Source organism: Salvia splendens, chromosome 11, assembly GCF_004379255.2.
Source record: "Salvia splendens isolate huo1 chromosome 11, SspV2, whole genome shotgun sequence".
Classification (NCBI taxonomy): Eukaryota; Viridiplantae; Streptophyta; class Magnoliopsida; order Lamiales; family Lamiaceae; genus Salvia; species Salvia splendens.
In genome coordinates, this window is record NC_056042.1 from 32,439,093 (window position 1) to 32,456,651 (window position 17,559).

Consider the following 17,559-nt stretch of genomic DNA (forward strand, 5'->3'; position numbering starts at 1 on the left):
TATAGAAAAGATAAATATTATAGTAAAGAAAAGATAAATACTTATTAGATACTAGTAAAGAAAAGATAAATATTAGTAAATTGTAATGACATTAATATTATTTATTTAACTGTAGCTGATTTGCATGATAAGTATGATATCTAAGAAAATAATTTGCTATAATTTGAATCTCCAACCATAAACTACTTAATTACGGTCTTAAACCGCAAACCCGATCGAGCAGGATTAGTTTTCTATCATGATTTCTTGTTAGCCATAAGAGCATCTCCAATACCAATAGTTTAGCCACAAACTCCTTCTGCCACATAATCAGTACTAAAACTCCTCCTGCCACATCATCAGGACAAGCAACTGGACAAGCAATAGCTCAGTCATAGCCCAGCCATAATAAACAAAATTATAAAAATAACGATCACACAAAATACGGAATTCAACTTACGATACAGATACGGGAAAATGCAATAATTTCATTTAAATTAAAAAAGGTACATAAAAAAAATTACAAAATTACAAAAAAAAACTAACGTCGTGTAGTCTTCCGCGCCCACAACTCTTCAATTAAATCCTTTTGGAGTCGAATATAAGCTTCCACTTGGCGCATGTCAGCATGTGCTTGGAGGCGGTCGGTTTCATCGTGAGGTACCCCACTTCGTACGCTGGGGGTGGCCATGCCGTGGCTTGGACCGGCTTCATTATCGTCGTTGGCCCAACTAGTCAGTTGTACACTTTCATCTCCGACAATCATGTTGTGCATGATAATACAGGCGTACATTATATCAGCAATGCAGTCGACATGCCACAAACGCGTTGGACCCCTAATTGCCGTCCATCGAGACTGAGCACACCAAATGCGCGCTCCACGTCCTTGCGCGCCGACTCCTGCCGTTTCGCAAAGTAGGGCATCCTCTCATCTGATGCGCATCTGATCGTCTTCACAAAGACGGGCCACCTAGGATATATCCCATCCGCCAAGTAGTAGCACATATCATGCTGGTTCCCGTTGGCGAAAAAACTGATGGCCGGACCGACGCCCTGGCACTGCTCGTTGAAAAGGGGCGACGAGTTGAGGACGTTGAGGTCGTTGTTCGACCCGGCTACCCCAAAATATGCATGCCAAATCCACAGCCGGTAATTAGCTACGGCCTCGAGGATTATCGTGGGATTTTTTCCCTTGTAACCGGTCATGTAGAACCCTTTCCAAGCAGTGGGGCAGTTCTTCCACTCCCAATGCATACAATCTATGCTTCCTAACATACCCGAGAACCCATGCTTCGCCCCGTGCATCTGCATCAACTCCTGGCAGTCTTCGGGGGTAGGGCTTCCAAGGTACTGATCACCGAATATTTCAACCACGCCCTAACAGAAATACTTCATACATTCAAGGGCAGTCGACTCGCCGATGTGGAGGTACTCGTCCCACATGTCTGCCCCGCCTCCGTAGGCCAACTGCCTGATTGCCGCAGTGCACTTTTGAATAGGTGTGTGGCCGGGTCTGCCAGCCGCATCGTGCCTGAAGCGGAAACACAGATATCGACGCTCCAAAGCGTCAACAATAAGCATAAACAGGGTCCTTCTCATCCTAAAACGCCACCTCAAAATGTTGGCGTTAAACCGCGGCTCCGGTGCGAAGTAGTCGTCAAATAGCCACTGATGTGCAGCTACGTGATCCCGATCAATCACTCAGCGGTGGACAACGGGTCGAGGTCGAGGTACCGCCGGCTGCAAGGCCCGTTGTATCAGTCGGTCGATCTCTCGGGACGTATAAGCCTCCAACTGTTCGTTCAAACGTCGTTCAAACTCCTCAGCATCTCCACCACTACCACCACTACTACCACCCGCGTTACTTATTTCGCGTTGTTGATCTTATATAGAAATTAAGATAGAGAGAAAACTCGTTAAAACAAGTGGTGCAAATGAAAATGACGTGCAGATCGTGTATATATAGTGTTTCGAAAATTAAATAAAAAAAAACCCGCTCGTCGATCGCTCGCCGATCTGGAGCCTGCAATGTCGGCCAGGAGATCGGCGAGCGCTTCGCCGAGCGCTCGGAAATCGGCGTGCGCTCGCCGGCTGCAATGGTTCGGCGAGTGGATCGGCGAGCGCCAAGAATCGGCTAGCCGGTGCGCTCGCCGCTATTGGAGATGCTCTAATACTCGCTCCATTCCGTAATTTATGTTTCATAGGAGTTAGAAACATTTTTTTTAAAAGTGGAGATTAAGAAATAAATACTACTACATTAAATAAGTTAAGTGTAGTCGTGTATAATTGTTTAATATATTTTTACTTTATTGCAAAATAGAGTACTATTAGACTGTCCGTTCATGTTCATGTTCATGTTCATGTTTATTCATATGAGAATATCCGGGAGTGTTATATCGTTAACTCAATACTTAATTGCTAATTCTAATTAAATAATAGTTCTTAGATATTCAAATTAAAGACCTAAATCATCAGTCCCGAAATGTCAATATGATCAATAAAAAACATCAATAAGGGTATTGAGGTCAATTTACAACAAATTAGTTGTAATTAACTTTTGAAAATTATCACATAACTTTAAAACGCATATAATGTTCTCTATTTAAATTATTTTTTCACACAACATATATCAAATTAAAGATAATTTCATAAGGATTCTAACGAGATCTCACTTGCATATGTTCCGATGTCAAAATTTGAAATAAAATTCAAAATTTTTCAATTTTTTCGTACAAGAACAAATATCAACCTAGTATATAAAATATGTTAATATAATACATGTAAAATGTCATTCTTAAATTAATGTGTTGACATTCTCAAAGCATTGGATTGATATTTTCAAAACATTATATTAACAGTTTCATCTAAAACCCTAATTTGATAATTTTTTTTATCTTTTTCGATTTAATTAATAAAAATAAAAATCAAGTGATAAATTTTAAACCACTAGAATTCTAAAATCCTATGATCCTGAAGACTTAACCATCACCTGGATAAATTTTAGTCAACTAGATTTCTAAAATATTATGGTATGAACTATGAAGACTTAACTGTCAGCGTGGAATGACTATCACTTTCAAAGTTTCAATCTTTATCACTCATTCAACTCGTCTTCGTCAACAATGGGTATTTGAGAGGTAGCAAGAGAGAAAGAGATGGCATTTGCCTCTGTGATTTGTCTCAAGAACACAATTGAGCGGCTCACAAATTCATCCAAAATCGTGCTCCTTCCACCCTCTCAACAAATCATACAATTTACCCAAAAAAACTTCAATCCTTGCAACAAAGTCTCACAAAATTGGACACCAGCAGGAAGAGCACCACCCGGAACAGAGTAAATGCTCTGGATGCAGAAATCAGAGACATTGTATCCCAATTCGAAGATTCACTCGATTCCCGCCTCTCACATCAGATTTCTTCACAATCCGAGCCCAACCATCCATCAACATTCTCCATAGATCTGCAGAATCTAACTCGAGATGTCGATTCCTTCATCCAAACGGCGGAGAAGATGGAGGAGCAGTACGCCAATCTGCTGGACAATCTGCTGCCTGAGGAAGAAGACAAAGCTGCTGATTTTGACGGAAGCAAATCGAAGATGGTTGGTTCATCCGATCTATTCGGTAATTTCAAACATATGTTCATCGTCCGCAACTATTTTGGCCTGCCGATTTTCTCTCTCGTCGGTATGGCGGGAATCGGTAAGACTACTCTTGCTGGGGAAATATATTATGATCCGTTGATTTTGAGCCATTTTGATTGCTGTGCTTGGGTTAAAGTAGGTAGAAAATGTGAATTGAGTGAAATCCCTTGCCACATTCTTGCTCAAGTAGATAAATCTTTTAGAGAAGGAGATGGAGATGGTGACTGTGAAGTGATAAATCAGCGTTTATATGATTTTTTGAAGGATAAAAGATACTTGATTGTGTTGGATGACGTGTGGGAAACGAAGGTGGGATTATTTGGAGTGTTGTTTTCCGAATAGCGATAAGGGAAGAAGTCGGATCTTGATTGTTAGGATCGCCGACTGCAACATTAGTTTGATATTGTCCCATTTGGGTTAAGCCCGCACGGATTTGTTTTTGGGTCACTTCCAAAAGGCCTCAAACTAATTGGGGTTGGACAGGAATTATATATACCTTCCAACTTCCTTGTCCGCTTTGGATCAAACCCGCACGGATTTATTTTTGGGTCACTCCCAAAAGGCCTCATCGGATACTGTTTCTGAGTTATGAATACTCGCCTCAACGTTTGAAGCCATGTTTTCTTTACATGGGTGTTTTTCCTTAAGATTATGAGATTTCGCGGTCCAAACTTGTAGATATGTGGATGGCTCTTGTGCCAAATATTGAAGAAACATTGGAAGATTGTGCTACAAAGTGTTTGGTTGAGCTTGTTTCCCATAGTCTCGTCGTAGTGTGTAAGGAGAGCACCATCCTTCGTCGAAAGGTGAAAACTTGTCGCCTTCATTCTTCCCTGTGGCACTTTTCTAAGATGGAAGTTCGCAAGAACAAGTTCTTCAGTGTCCTAAGTAGCCGGGCACTATGGTCTTGGAGAAGGTTTTGAAGGTGGACGGAGATTTTTCATCCACAACAACGTGTTGTTGGGCATAAAAGATGTGTTGATACATTAGAAGATGAATGTGCAATTACTGCCCGTTCTCTCCTAAGTGTTGGTCCGTATCATCGCCATCCAGTACCCTTAGGCTTCGGTTTGAGGTTTCTCAGAGTACTCAAAGCTCTTTCGATCCGATTATATGAGTTTCCAACGGAAGTGTTGGAACTAGTCCAGTTAAGGTACCTTGCCCTTGCGTACAATGGAGATCTCCCTGGTTCCGTGTCCAGACTCTTTAACCTTCAGTTCTTTATTATCCATCACCATCTGACCATTATATCGAATCCATGTCAATCTTATGTGCCTCTAGAGATATGGGATATGCAAGAACTAAAGCATCTACAGATAATGGGAAGCGAGCTACAAGAAACTAGTTGTGGCGCGTTCTTGGAAAACCTCCGAACACTTTTAGATGTGAGCGTTGCTAGCTGTACCATAGGGGTTCTTCACAAAATCTCCAATCTAGAAAAGCTTGGTATCCAAATTGAGTTGGTGCCAGATGATGATGATGGTAAACCTTTTCAATGTTTGAATCAAATTTCTAGTCTTAATAAACTGAAATCATTTAAATGTACTGTTCTGAATCATGAGCTAATGCCCGAGCCTGGGTTTGCTGCTCCTCTTCCGATGTTCCCATCGAGTCTAGTAAAGTTGCATTTGAGCGGGCTGTGCTATCCTTGGGAATATATGGATACTGTTGGTTTGTTGCCGAAGCTCCATGTGTTGAAACTGAAATGCTATGCCTTTCGAGGCCCAAAGTGGGAAGTCGACGACTTCAAATTCCAAAGGCTGAGGTCTCTCGTGATCGAGGATACGGATTTGGTTGAGTGGAAGGTGGGAAGTGGATGCTTCTCTAGGCTTAGGCATATCAGCATAAAACATTGCTACAACTTGGAGGAGTTCCAATGGGATTATGATTATTATTTATAGGATGTTGAAGTAGTTGACAGCAACCCTTTGGCTGAAGCTTTTTTTAACCAGATAAAAGATAGAAAATGACGTCGTTTTCTTCGTGTTGGCTTCCATTCTTCGTGGGAGGATGGTAACCTCAGATAGTGATTCTCAGCTTTATGTATGGAAGATTATAGTAATGATGTGTAATAGGAGTAAGATGAAACATGATGCTTTGGCCTCGTTCGGTTGCCATGATTAAAGGTCATCACTGATCTTATCTCTTGTTCGGTCGCAATTTTTTTCAAAAACTCGCCCATGACTCCATTCCTCTTAATTGGGACACCGAGTACAACGTTCTTCAAATCAACACCAACACCAACACCAACACCACCCTCTTTCGTGATCATTCCACCAAATTTGACAGCTAAATATTTTGCTAATTTCTTATTTAAAATTTTGAACTTTAGTGTGATTTTGAGGGGAAAATGGAACATTTTTATATTAAAAATGTCCTATACTGTGAAGGCTTCAGCTCCGTCATTTTAATCTTTTTTGGTATGCTGTGGTTGGATAAAAAGCACCATTAGTCTCTAATTTATTATAAAGCTATACGTACATGTGCCTACGTCACTGATGATAGGGTGTATATATATGTTTAATATTTTTTCGTGGCATTTTAAAAGAATATAAGTATTAACATATTTTCATTTATATATTACCAATCAAACTTTGTGATATACGAAGTGTCATATCACATTAGTGGATAAAATTTACAAGCTAATGTGTACGTATCACTAAGCTTAGAAATTGTGACACGAAGTATGAAAAATGAAGATAAGATACATATTGTCCTTATCCCATAAATCATAATAATTACAAATGAATTAAGTTTTTTTTTTTTTAAATAATTCACTTATGTGTCTTACAAGTTACAATACATTAAATCAGTAAATGTGTACCTGCGCATTGTTCTTGTAGCAAAAAAATTAATACACCACAAGTTTGTACCTGCATTATTTCAATTTCTATTTGAAATTATATTAATGGGTTTCTTGATATATATAGGAGACATTTGATTCTAACAACTCCATTAAAACGTAGCACTAATATTTAATTTTAGTTTTTTTGAGGCACTATTTCCAATTTACACCCACCAAATTTGGACCTTTTCACATATTAGTAATATACCATAAACAATAGTACCTGATTTTCCAATTTTTTGTGTATTTCTTTTCTAAACACTAGCACCTGATTTTCTTACTACATAAATACTCTCATTGTCCCAATTTTGAAGTCCAAATTTACCATTTCGATCATTTCCAACATCAATTACTGAAGGCAGAAACTATTAAAGATACATGATTAGTGTCAAATTGGTTGTATGAGCAATTGATGCGGGATTTATTATCACTTAATATTTTGGTATGAGTTATTTTATTTATCTCATTCCTTACATTCTACTAGGAGTATAAAATTAGAGTCACATTTTTATTCACTCATTATATATTCAATTCAAATTGCGACACCTTGTTCGCTCATTATACATTTAAGCATATCTAAATTGGGACGAAATGAGCAATAGAGGTATTTGGATGAATTTAAACGACATCATAAAAAAGAATCACATAAGGAGACGTCACCACGGTTCGGGAACCGGCGGTTCACGGTTCGGAACCGCCGGTTCCGGTTCAAGAAAAGCTTGAACCTGAACCGGCCCGTCCAAGGTTTGGCGGTTGCGGTTTTTGAACCGTGAACCGGCGGTTCATCTCAACCGCCGGTTCCTATCCGGTTCCGGGCCGGTTCGGCCGGTTCGGCGGTTCATGGATTTTTTTAACATTTTAATTCAAGTAAAAAATGTAAATATACTTGCATAAATAAAATTAGAATAATGCGATGTACAAATGCAATTTTATTGATACAAATTACAACTTTAAAATTACAAATTATAACTTAAAATTTACACAAGAATGAGGTGAGTAGAAATGAAGAGGAGGGGGGTATTTATAGGGGAAAATTGTGATTAAATAAAAAAATTCAAATTTTCAAATCCGGCGGAATCGGCGGTTTTCGGTGGAAACCGCCGGTTTCATCAACGGTTTTATGACGAACCGGTGGCTTCTGACCGGTTTCTGAAAAGGCTAGGGGTAGGTCGGAAATATGCCTGAAAAGGTGTCGGGAACTGTCGGTTACGGTTTGACAAAAAATGGAACCTGAACCAGCCCGGTGGAACCGGCGGTTCCGGTCACGGTTCGAACCGCATCCGACGGTTCCGGTTCGGTTCGGTTTGTGGACCTCTACACGTAAGTCCAAAAAGGGCGTTATTTGTGGAGTACTTTATTTTATTTTATTTTATTCACATGATGGCGGCATTTGACAATGGGTTAGAGCATCCACAGTGGTCGGTGGATAAGCAATAGCCCAACCATAGCCTAGTCATGTCACATCAGCAGCACTAAATTCCTCCTGCCACATCAGCTGGATAAGCAAATGGACAAGCAATAGCCCAGTCACAGCCATGCCACATCATCAGCACTAAAACAAATAATTAACAATCACACAAAATACGGAATTAAATTCACGCCATATATACGGGAAAATTCAACAATTTCATTTAAATTAAAAAGGTACATAATTTAACAAAATTACATAATAAAAAAATTTACATAATTTAACAAAATTACATAATTAAAAAAACCTATCTTCTTGCAGTCCTCCGCGCCCACAACTCTTCAATTCAATCCTTTTGGAGTCGAATATGAGCATCCACTTGGCGCATGTCGGTATGTGCCTGGAGGCGGCCGGCTTCATCGTGAGGTACCCCGCTTCGTACGTTGGGGGCGGCCGCGCCGTGGCTTGGACCGACTTCATTATCGTTGTTGGCCCAACTAGTCAGTTGTACACCTTCATCTTCGACAATCATGTTGTGCATGATAATACAGGCGTACATTATATCAGCAATGCAGTCGACATGCCACAAACGCGTTGGACCCCTAACTGCCGTCCATCGAGACTGGAGCACACCAAATGCGCGCTCCACGTCCTTGCGCGCCGACTCCTGTCGTGCCACAAAGTAGGTCTTCCTTTCATCTGATGCGCATCGGATCGTCTTCACAAAGACTGGCCCCCTAGGGTATATCCCATCCGCCAAGTAGTAGCCCATATCATGTTGGTTGCCGTTGGCGACAAAACTGATGGCCGGACCTATGCCCTGACACTGCTCGTTGAAAAGGGGCGACGAGTTGAGGACGTTGAGGTCATTGTTCGAACCGACTACCCCAAAATATGCATGCCAAATCCACAGCCGGTAATCAGCTACGGCCTCGAGGATCATCGTGGGATTCTTTCCCTTGTAGCCGGTCGTGTAGAACCCTTTCTAGGCAGCAAGGTAGTTTTTCCACTCCCAATGCATACAATCTATGCTGCCTAACATACCCGGGAACCCATGCTTCTCCCCGTGCATCTGCATCAGCTCCTGGCAGTCTTCGGGGGTTGGGATTCGAAGGTACTGCTCACCGAATATTTCAACCACGCCCTGACAAAAATACTTCATACATTCAAGGGCAGTCGTCTCGCCGATGTGGAGGTACTCGTCCCACATGTCTGCCGCGCCTCTGTAGGCCAGCTACCCGATTGCCGCAGTGCACTTTTAAATAGGTGTGTGCCCGGGTCTGCCAGCCGCATCGTGCCTGAAGCGAAAACACAGATATCGTTGCTCCAAAGCATCGACAATACGCATAAACAGGGCTCTGCTTATCCTAAAACGCCGCCTGAAAAGGTTGGCGTTAAACCGCGGCTCCGATGCGAAGTAGTCTTCGTATAGCCGCTGATGTGCAACTACGTGATCCCGGTCAATCACTGTTCGGCGGTGTACAACGGGTCGAGGTTGAGGAACCGCCGGCTGCGAGGCCCGTTGTAGCAGCCGGTCTATCTCTCGGGACATATAGGCATCCAAATGTTCGTTCAAACGCCGTTCGTACTCCTCAGCATCCCCACCACTACCACCACCTGCGTTACTCATTTCGCGTTGTTGTTGATCTTGTACAGAAATTAAGATAGAGAGAGTACTCGTTAAAACAAGTGGTGCGAATGAAATATCGTGCAAATCGCGTATATATAGTGTTTCGAAAATTTAAAAAAAAATCGCTCGCCGGTTCCTCGCCGATCGGGAGGCTGCAATAGCGGCGAGCCGATCGGCGAGAGAATCGGCGAGCGCCCGGGAATTGGCATAGCCTCGCCGAAATTCTCGCCGATTTGGCGCTCGCCGGCTGCAATAGTTCGGCGAGCTCCAAAATTGGCGAGCCGCCCGCTCGCCGACCACTGGAGATGCTCTTACATCAAAAGTTTTTTTGATAAAATTAAAAGAAAATTAAGTGTTGGGAGTGAGATGCAATTTGACGTTTTATGGGGCCAATTTTGCAAAACACCATAACTTAAGGGACAAAAATGTCAGCTCAATCAGCTGCCGTTCTTCACAATATGTATACATGCATTCTTCCCATGAATCTGTATATATTCACGCACAATATAATCATATCTGTAGCGCTTTGCTCTTCACCTACGCGCATTGATCCTGTATTTTCGGTTATTCAAAGCCTTGTCACACTCAAACAAAAAAAAGGTTGTGGATTAATTAAGAATTTGGTGATTTTTAAATTTTACCGACGATTTGGGTATAGAGAGGGCCACTACCAAGGCGAGAAGGTTCAATTTCTTCCCGACTTTGGGGGATTTTGAGTGGAGCGTTTTTGTTTCGTGTTTTTCTTCGATTGTAATTTGAGTATGAAATTGAACGCGACGATTCTGTATTCTTGCGTGGATGACGAGAAAGAAGAGGCATCGACGCCGCCATCGGAAAGCTCGCCGCCGGCGCCGGCGAGTATTGTAGTGGGCTATGCATTCACTTCGAAGAAGAAGAAGAGCTTTTTGAAGCCCAAGTTTATTCGCTTCGCTCGGTACTCGTCCGGATTTATTTTCTTATTTTCTCGTGATTTGTCTGTGGAAATGCGATGATCCATCGCTCGTTTTACATTGCGTTCTGTTTAGGTTTATCATATCTTGCGCTGATTTCCATAGTTCTATCTTCTGATTATGGAAATTCACACATGTTTAATCGTTTCAATTTAATCTAAGAACATGATGCATGCAGAGGTGTTCTTGGCAATATGTATTTTGATTCCGAATAAGGGAATGGACTACATTAGTGATTGAGTCAGTTTCTGTGCTCTTGGAATGGATAATTTTGATTCGGTTGGTGCATTTCCTTTTTTAGTCTGTAAGGAAGATTGATAATTATAATTATGAAGGATTCACATTATGAGTGACTGATTTTCTGGAACTGTTTGTTTAACTTATCTAAATCTATATGGTTTCAGAAGGAATCATACATGTGAAATTCTTCTTTGGAAGGAATATTCCATTATATGTGCTCTTAAGATTAGAGTCAACTTATTTTATGACCTAGGTATTTAAAATCATCTGTTGCTTTCCCACTGCAGTGGAAGATTTGGTATTTAATGCTTGTCCCTACTGCTTCTTGTAAGAATTTAGTACTCCACTGCAAAGAATTAGTTTAGTGAACCCCGCTTGTCTAATTTTGCACAACTAAAAATGGACATAAATCAATTATTGATTTTATTGCCGAAATTTCCATCTGCCCCACTGTGATTGCTGATACAGGCTAGATCCAAACAAAAACATTTGAACTGTATTTGGCTATAATCTAGTGGATTGAGAATTCTTCTGGGATCTGCTAAAACTTGAGCGCAATATCTTCTTTACCAGTTTCGGCTCCAAATATGTTCTAAATCTTTTGAAAACCAGTCCTTCCTAATTTAGTTTTTTCCCCTTCATGGCATAATCATCCTTTAGTTTCCTGATTTGCATTAAAATGCATGTATAATTTGATAATTTTCTATGTTATGCTATTAACTTATCCTCAACCAAATAACTTGGATATTTGAGGCTACAAGTTTTGATTGGTGATTCTCCAAATGTCTGCTTATTCATTCTATTCTTTTTTTTGTTTATCAATCTATTATCACTTAACTTCAACTTGTTCACCACATCGCTTGAATCTTAATAACCATAAATTTTCCATTAATTTACTGAAAACCCCTTAGATGTTTTGATGAGGTATAATCTACTTTTCTGGTCACTTAAGGGGTCACATTTTCTAATGCAGAAATAAGGGCATTCAATTTGTTCCAATTGATCTGAAAAGAGCTTTATCAGAGCAGGGTCCATTCAATATTGTTTTACACAAGGTTTGAGTTATTACTGTCATAATTGCTTGCTAATTGTTTGAAATCCTACAATAGATGCAATGTCAGTATTGCTATTTTGGATGTTAACACATAGGTATTGATAGTCCTTTGACCATCGTTTTAGGAAGAAATTCTGCACCAAACCATTTCAACTGAAATATATAGTGGAAACTGAGCCCAACAGGATCCAGAGGTTAGCTTGCATAACTGGAAATGAAGGTTAAAAAGAGCCAATGATTGTTTCTTGACATATTGTGTTAAGCAATTAACTAATAAATTTTAAAGTATAGCCGGATTCGAAAGGGTGCATTATAGCTTTTCTCACTTAACCATAGTTTTTGGATTCAATAATCTCATGACTTCTGATTGTCTGCCTTCTTCTTGTTCATTTACAAGTGGCACTGTCACTAGCCAAAATTCTCTGAATATCTGAGTACGTAACTGCAAAGTCCAAATAAAAGTCTATCTCTATGCTCTCTCTCATCATTGCTAACTTTGTCTTGCCTTGTTGTATGGACCCATTTGGCAGGCCCTATGATACAAACACTTCCAAGGATATGTCTAGTCATCATTTTTATTTTTCTACCCGAGTTCTGTTACAGGGATCTGCATCTATTTGTACAAAAAAGCTAATTCGGATATATTTTTGTTACTTCGCATTAAACTAATTATCCTTCACGATGGCGAGTTTAATGATATCGATTTTTTTGACATCGAGTATTTTGAGTATTGACCAACTTGAACCAACCTCTTCAATATTAGGAATTAAAGTTTGTATTTTATGTATTTATTTATTTTTAATTTTGCAATGTGAGAGAAAAGAATGTAATAATGAATTAGAGGAACCATAGAAGGAAAAAAGAAGTTAACTTTAATATACATCTCATTTACTAAGATTAGCAGAAAAGGTTTTGCATTTATTTTGTCAAGCCAACTGGCCCACTGTAATCATGAATTGCCTTCTTATAATATGAGTCAAACCCAAAAAATATGTAAAATGCATATTATCATACTCTGTTGCCCTCATCTTTGTTGATTGATTGCACTTTTTTATTTCAGTTGGAAGGGAGGGACTGGTCCCAGGTTATTGAGGTTTGTGCTCTCAACTTTATATTGGTTTGTGAATCCAATGGTCTAGTGCTGCTGTGGAATTTCTACTCTGAGAACTATGCCATGAATCCAAAAACTACCTAGTCTTCGTCGTGATTCATGACCAGATAGATGTGCTTGGTCTCTGAGGATCAAACAAGTGAGGATTGTACTTTTCTAGATCTAGTATACTTCTGCTGGTGTAGGTCTGATGAACTTTTGCTGTAGTGTGTAAACAAGGGGATTTTGATGTCCTGAGTAGCTTGTCCTAGTTGGCAGTAACTTTTGAAGTCTTTACTAATTGTGAGAGTACACAGAATTTAATCAAGTTGAAATTTAATATTATTAGCTATATAAAAACCACCCTTTGTGCATAAACAAAAAAAGCAAATGATGAACAAAGGCCTCATACTACTCCGCATTTGTTTTCATGTGTACCCAATTCTACTAATGTTTTGTTGATGAAATAATGATAGAATTACACATTCACTTTATGCTACATGATATTTTAATTTGACTGGTAGAGTTGCTAGATTGGCCATTCTGTGAAGCCTTATAATCTTATTACAAAGTTCGATGTTTTTGTCAGACTTCAGGGAATTCTAAGATCTCTCTAAGACTATAACGATAAAGAACACTTTACAAAAGTGTAATGTTGTCAAAAGATAAAACTCAAGATGGAGTAGATTATGTTACATATTTCCTTATTTCTGTAGAATGCATAGAAGATCAATATTTCATGCATCTCCCTGTACAAGAACGGAGATGATTTAATGGCCTGGAGTACTTGAAACCTAAAATGATGACTGGGAGGACGAGCTACTGTGGTTGACTAATTGAAAATTTGGCTTATGAAGTAGCTACGACCTGTGTATTTGCTTGTGGAAGTAATTACAGATCATTTCTCTCAGTAGCTTACTACGGTCTACAGTAACAAGCAGAGGAACAGAAAAATGTTACATGTGATCTTTCTTTCTTTGGAGAGAGATCCAAGGACAGTTAGAATATCATGCCATGTTTTAGTGAAATTTGTTTCTCATTTGTAGCCAAACATTAGAAGAAAGATATGTGTGTATAAAGTAGTCAATAGGAACAAATCAAGTCTCTGTAAAACTCAAGGTACACAGAGGAAACTTATAACTGCTTCTGAGAAACAGACCTATTGTAGTTTAATGGTTAGTAATATGTCACTTCCCTTGCTTGTTGCTTTAAAACAGGGTAATCTTTACGTTCCATCCTTGTGTGTCAGTCTTGAACATAAAAGGAAGTTTATAGTTGTAATGCCCCGATAATATATGTATTAGCTTATGAGTAGGTCACTGGTCAGTAATAGGAATCTATGATACTAATCTAGGGGGAAGGGGGCAAAACCATTTTTGTAAAGCTCTCCATGGTTTTCATTTATGCACCTTTGATGTCATTTTGTTGATCTTCTGCATGAATCAGTTTTATATTAGTGAAACAGAATGTGTTAACTTATTTAAATATAATTCTTTTAGAACATAAATATTATCAACCTAAATATTACTCCCTCCGTCCCAAGAGTATGCATTCTTTTCATTTTTAAAACCGTCCCACTAGAGTATGCACTTCTAATTTTGGAAACTCTTTTCTCTCTAATGAGGTGGGACCCATTCTCCACTAACAATACTTTAATTACTTTTTCTTTCTACCTCTCTCTTACTTTACCAATTGTGCATTAAAATCCGTGCCCAGCCAAAATTGCATACTCTTGTGGGACGGAGGGAGTATAATTTTTACACATTGTTCAGCATGGATGAATTCTTAGCCTAGCTGGAAAAGCTAGTTATTTTATATGCTGCAGCATCTTTCTTTCAGTCTCATTCTATTTCATATTTTCCATTGAAGGATTATCAGAGATTACATCCAGAGGTGACAGTCGTTGATCCTCCTGAGGCCATTCAGCATTTACGCAACCGTCAATCAATGCTGGAGGTGGTTGCTGACCTGAAATTTCCCGAATCTTATGGTAATTTTATGCACAAGCACAACAGTACTCTTGTCACTATATGAAATGGTTTCTCATACTTAAGTCTGCCCTTGTCTTGCACTGTCCTTGCTATTTTCGAAAATGGGTCTTTTGTCTTCTCGACCAAATCTTATCTTTGTCAGTAGATGAGTAGATGAGTTCCAGACTATTTGGTCTCTTCAGAGTAAATACACGGTGCCTTTTGGGTATAATTGTCGCAGGCAAGGTTTGCACTCCACGGCAGTTGGTGATTTCAAAGAACCCTACTTCGGTACCAGATGAAGTTGTAAAAGCAGGATTATCAGTACCTCTAGGTAACCTTATTTTCATTTTCGATGGAGAAACCAGTTTAAACTTGTTCTAATAAAGCATGAAATCATTCATTTGACTCCTATTTTTCTCTTACTATTAGTGGCAGAATGTGGGTGGTTTTTGGTTCTGTTGTATAATTTGGCATGCTCAATCCAGTAATCCACAATGAACAAAATTCATGATGCTTTTGTACCTCCAAGTATAGAGTTTGTAACCCTTTGGTGTTAACATTCTGGACGAATCTCATTCAACTGAATAAATAACCTAGATATGGATAGAGTGAAGGCGGATGAATGCAAACTGAACAGAAGTATTATAGAGATAGATCACTCTGCTACGATCCTTCTATTATACACTCTAGGAAGCCCTAACCCTAAAAGCCCATGCACACGCTCTCGCTCCCCTGACATGTGTGCCAACGTGCCTCCATTCTAATAGAGATCATCGTGGAAATGTGATAAGCTAGTTAAAAAATTGCATGTGACAATAATTTGGCAGTGTTTCTGTTTCCATGAAAAGGCGTATTTTACTCGTTATTCAGGTTCTTTGATATGTTAAGCTAGTTGTTCCGTTCTCTCTGTGATGTATAACCTATGTCGAGTTCTGCTGTTCCAGTTGTGAAACCACTTGTAGTGGATGGAAGTGTAAAGTCTCATGCGCTTTTCCTTGCATACGATCACATTTCCCTATCCGAACTGGAAGCTCCGATGGTTTTGCAGGAATTCATTAATCACAGTATGGGAAGTTTGTTGTCATCTTCTGTCCTTTCAGCTATTGCTTATTAAGTTTGAATTACTGATATGTTACTCTCGATGGTAGGTGGTGTCCTCTTTAAAGTTTTTATTGTTGGTGAGTCTATTAAAGTTGTCAGGCGTTTCTCGCTGCCTGATTTAACTGAAACAGACATATCAACAAATTCTGGGGTGTTCGGCTTCCCGAGGGTTTCTGGTGCTGATTCTTCTGCAGATGATGTGGATCTGGATCCTGCTGTTGCTGGTAAGTTTGATTGTACTTGCAGATATTACAATTCCACAACCTGCGTGAGTGGAACTCTTTCTTTCATTGCTCTTCAATTTCTGTCACGCAAAATTTTACTACTCAATTCTGAAAATCAACGAGGGTCAATGAAACAGTCATTTTTGTTTTAATCTTTGGAGCTTGAAACCTTGTCCCTATTAACTATTACTTGTTGCATCAATTTCTTTTGTTGAAATGAGTAACAGCTCACAATCTCATTTTAATTTACCGCAGAGCTTCCTCCGCAACCTATGCTTGAGATGCTTGCAAAAGAGCTCCACCACCGACTGGTAAAATCCATTTTCATTGAAATTTTGCTTCATCTATTCTGTAGTTCTGTCAACTTGGAACATTAGATAAGTGATTTTCTGAGCTCGGTAATATTAGGGACTTCGGCTGTTCAATTTGGATATAATTCGCCAGAAAGGGACCAAAGATCTGTATTACATCATCGATATCAATTACTTCCCTGGTTAGTGCTTGTTAATTTCTGAATTATGCTTCTTGATGTGGACATTACAGCATGTATATGTTCCTCCCCGTTCAACCCCTTAGATAAGTTTTGCTATACGAGACAAATATGTTGGCAGTCACCTAATTCATTCTATTCAATGTTTTCAACTCTATTCGTGTCATCTGCATCACTGGAGCGTGAAAACACCCAACTCCACTAGTGAAGCTAGAGTAAACAAGTTGAAACAGCAAACTGCTCCTTCATTACTTTTAACCATGTGTTCTCTTTCTGAATCACGTTAGTGTTCACGTCTTGGTGCTGAGGTTTTGGTTGTTGCAGGGTACGGAAAAATGCCGGACTACGAGCAAATATTCACAGATTTTCTTGTTAGCCTTGTGCAAAGCTAGCTAGTTGAAAAAAGTAGGTATTGTAAATTGTGTATCTGCTTGTAAATCTGTTTCTGATTCTAGCAGAATTGCTAGTTACCAATATATTTTGCCATCCCATCCACAATTTGGGTGCTCTTCTTTTCTTGCACTTTTTTCACGAATATTTCTCGATGGTGCGAATTTTGATATCATATGGGGTTCTTCTATTAGTTTCTTCCAAGTTTATTACTCCATAACTATACTTTGCTGTTACAGTTTATTTTGTAGAATCAAATTCATGTTTATTTTGATTAAATTGTCAATTTTCTTGAAAAATACATATACTAAAAATTAGTTAAATTTCCAATGTCTATCTGTGAACTACTTTTTTGGCAGTTGTGTGAGGACACATTTTTGTGAAGGGGGGAGTGATGTTGTGATTGAAACAAAGAAGTTGCATGTAATTGAAATTTTATATGTATCTTGCAATTTTTTTTATTGTCCTCACTGGTTGCTCCGAATTCACCCTTCCGACCACCACAGGTATGTCGGTGCCGTCGTCGATTATATGAAACTCTC

The 17,559-nt window shown here is 39.3% G+C and overlaps 3 protein-coding genes across 4 annotated transcripts; all 3 read left to right on the top strand.

Annotated features, from left to right (window-relative positions):
- The first annotated feature begins 3,490 nt into the window (after positions 1-3,490).
- LOC121754817 (probable disease resistance RPP8-like protein 4) lies at positions 3,491-3,964 on the top strand. Its single transcript, XM_042150116.1, has one exon. The coding sequence runs from the start codon at positions 3,491-3,493 to the stop codon at positions 3,962-3,964; it is 474 nt and encodes a 157-aa protein (XP_042006050.1).
- Positions 3,965-4,302: 338 nt separating this feature from the next.
- LOC121754818 (putative late blight resistance protein homolog R1A-10) lies at positions 4,303-5,523 on the top strand. The gene is made up of 2 exons (XM_042150117.1): positions 4,303-4,538; positions 4,596-5,523. Exons 1-2 carry the CDS (start codon positions 4,303-4,305, stop codon positions 5,521-5,523), a joined length of 1,164 nt encoding a protein of 387 aa, XP_042006051.1.
- Positions 5,524-10,023: 4,500 nt separating this feature from the next.
- Positions 10,024-17,087, top strand: LOC121755376 (inositol-tetrakisphosphate 1-kinase 1-like). Of its 2 annotated transcripts, none has more exons than XM_042150680.1 (10): positions 10,024-10,439; positions 11,669-11,750; positions 12,810-12,842; positions 14,709-14,829; positions 15,051-15,143; positions 15,757-15,876; positions 15,961-16,137; positions 16,393-16,448; positions 16,546-16,630; positions 16,952-17,087. In XM_042150680.1, exons 1-10 carry the CDS (start codon positions 10,267-10,269, stop codon positions 17,017-17,019), a joined length of 1,008 nt encoding a protein of 335 aa, XP_042006614.1. In that variant the 5' UTR covers positions 10,024-10,266; the 3' UTR covers positions 17,020-17,087. The 2 variants fall into 2 exon arrangements, with proteins under 2 accessions (XP_042006614.1, XP_042006615.1); XM_042150681.1 differs by having other exon boundaries at positions 14,718-14,829.
- The last annotated feature ends 472 nt before the right edge of the window (positions 17,088-17,559 follow it).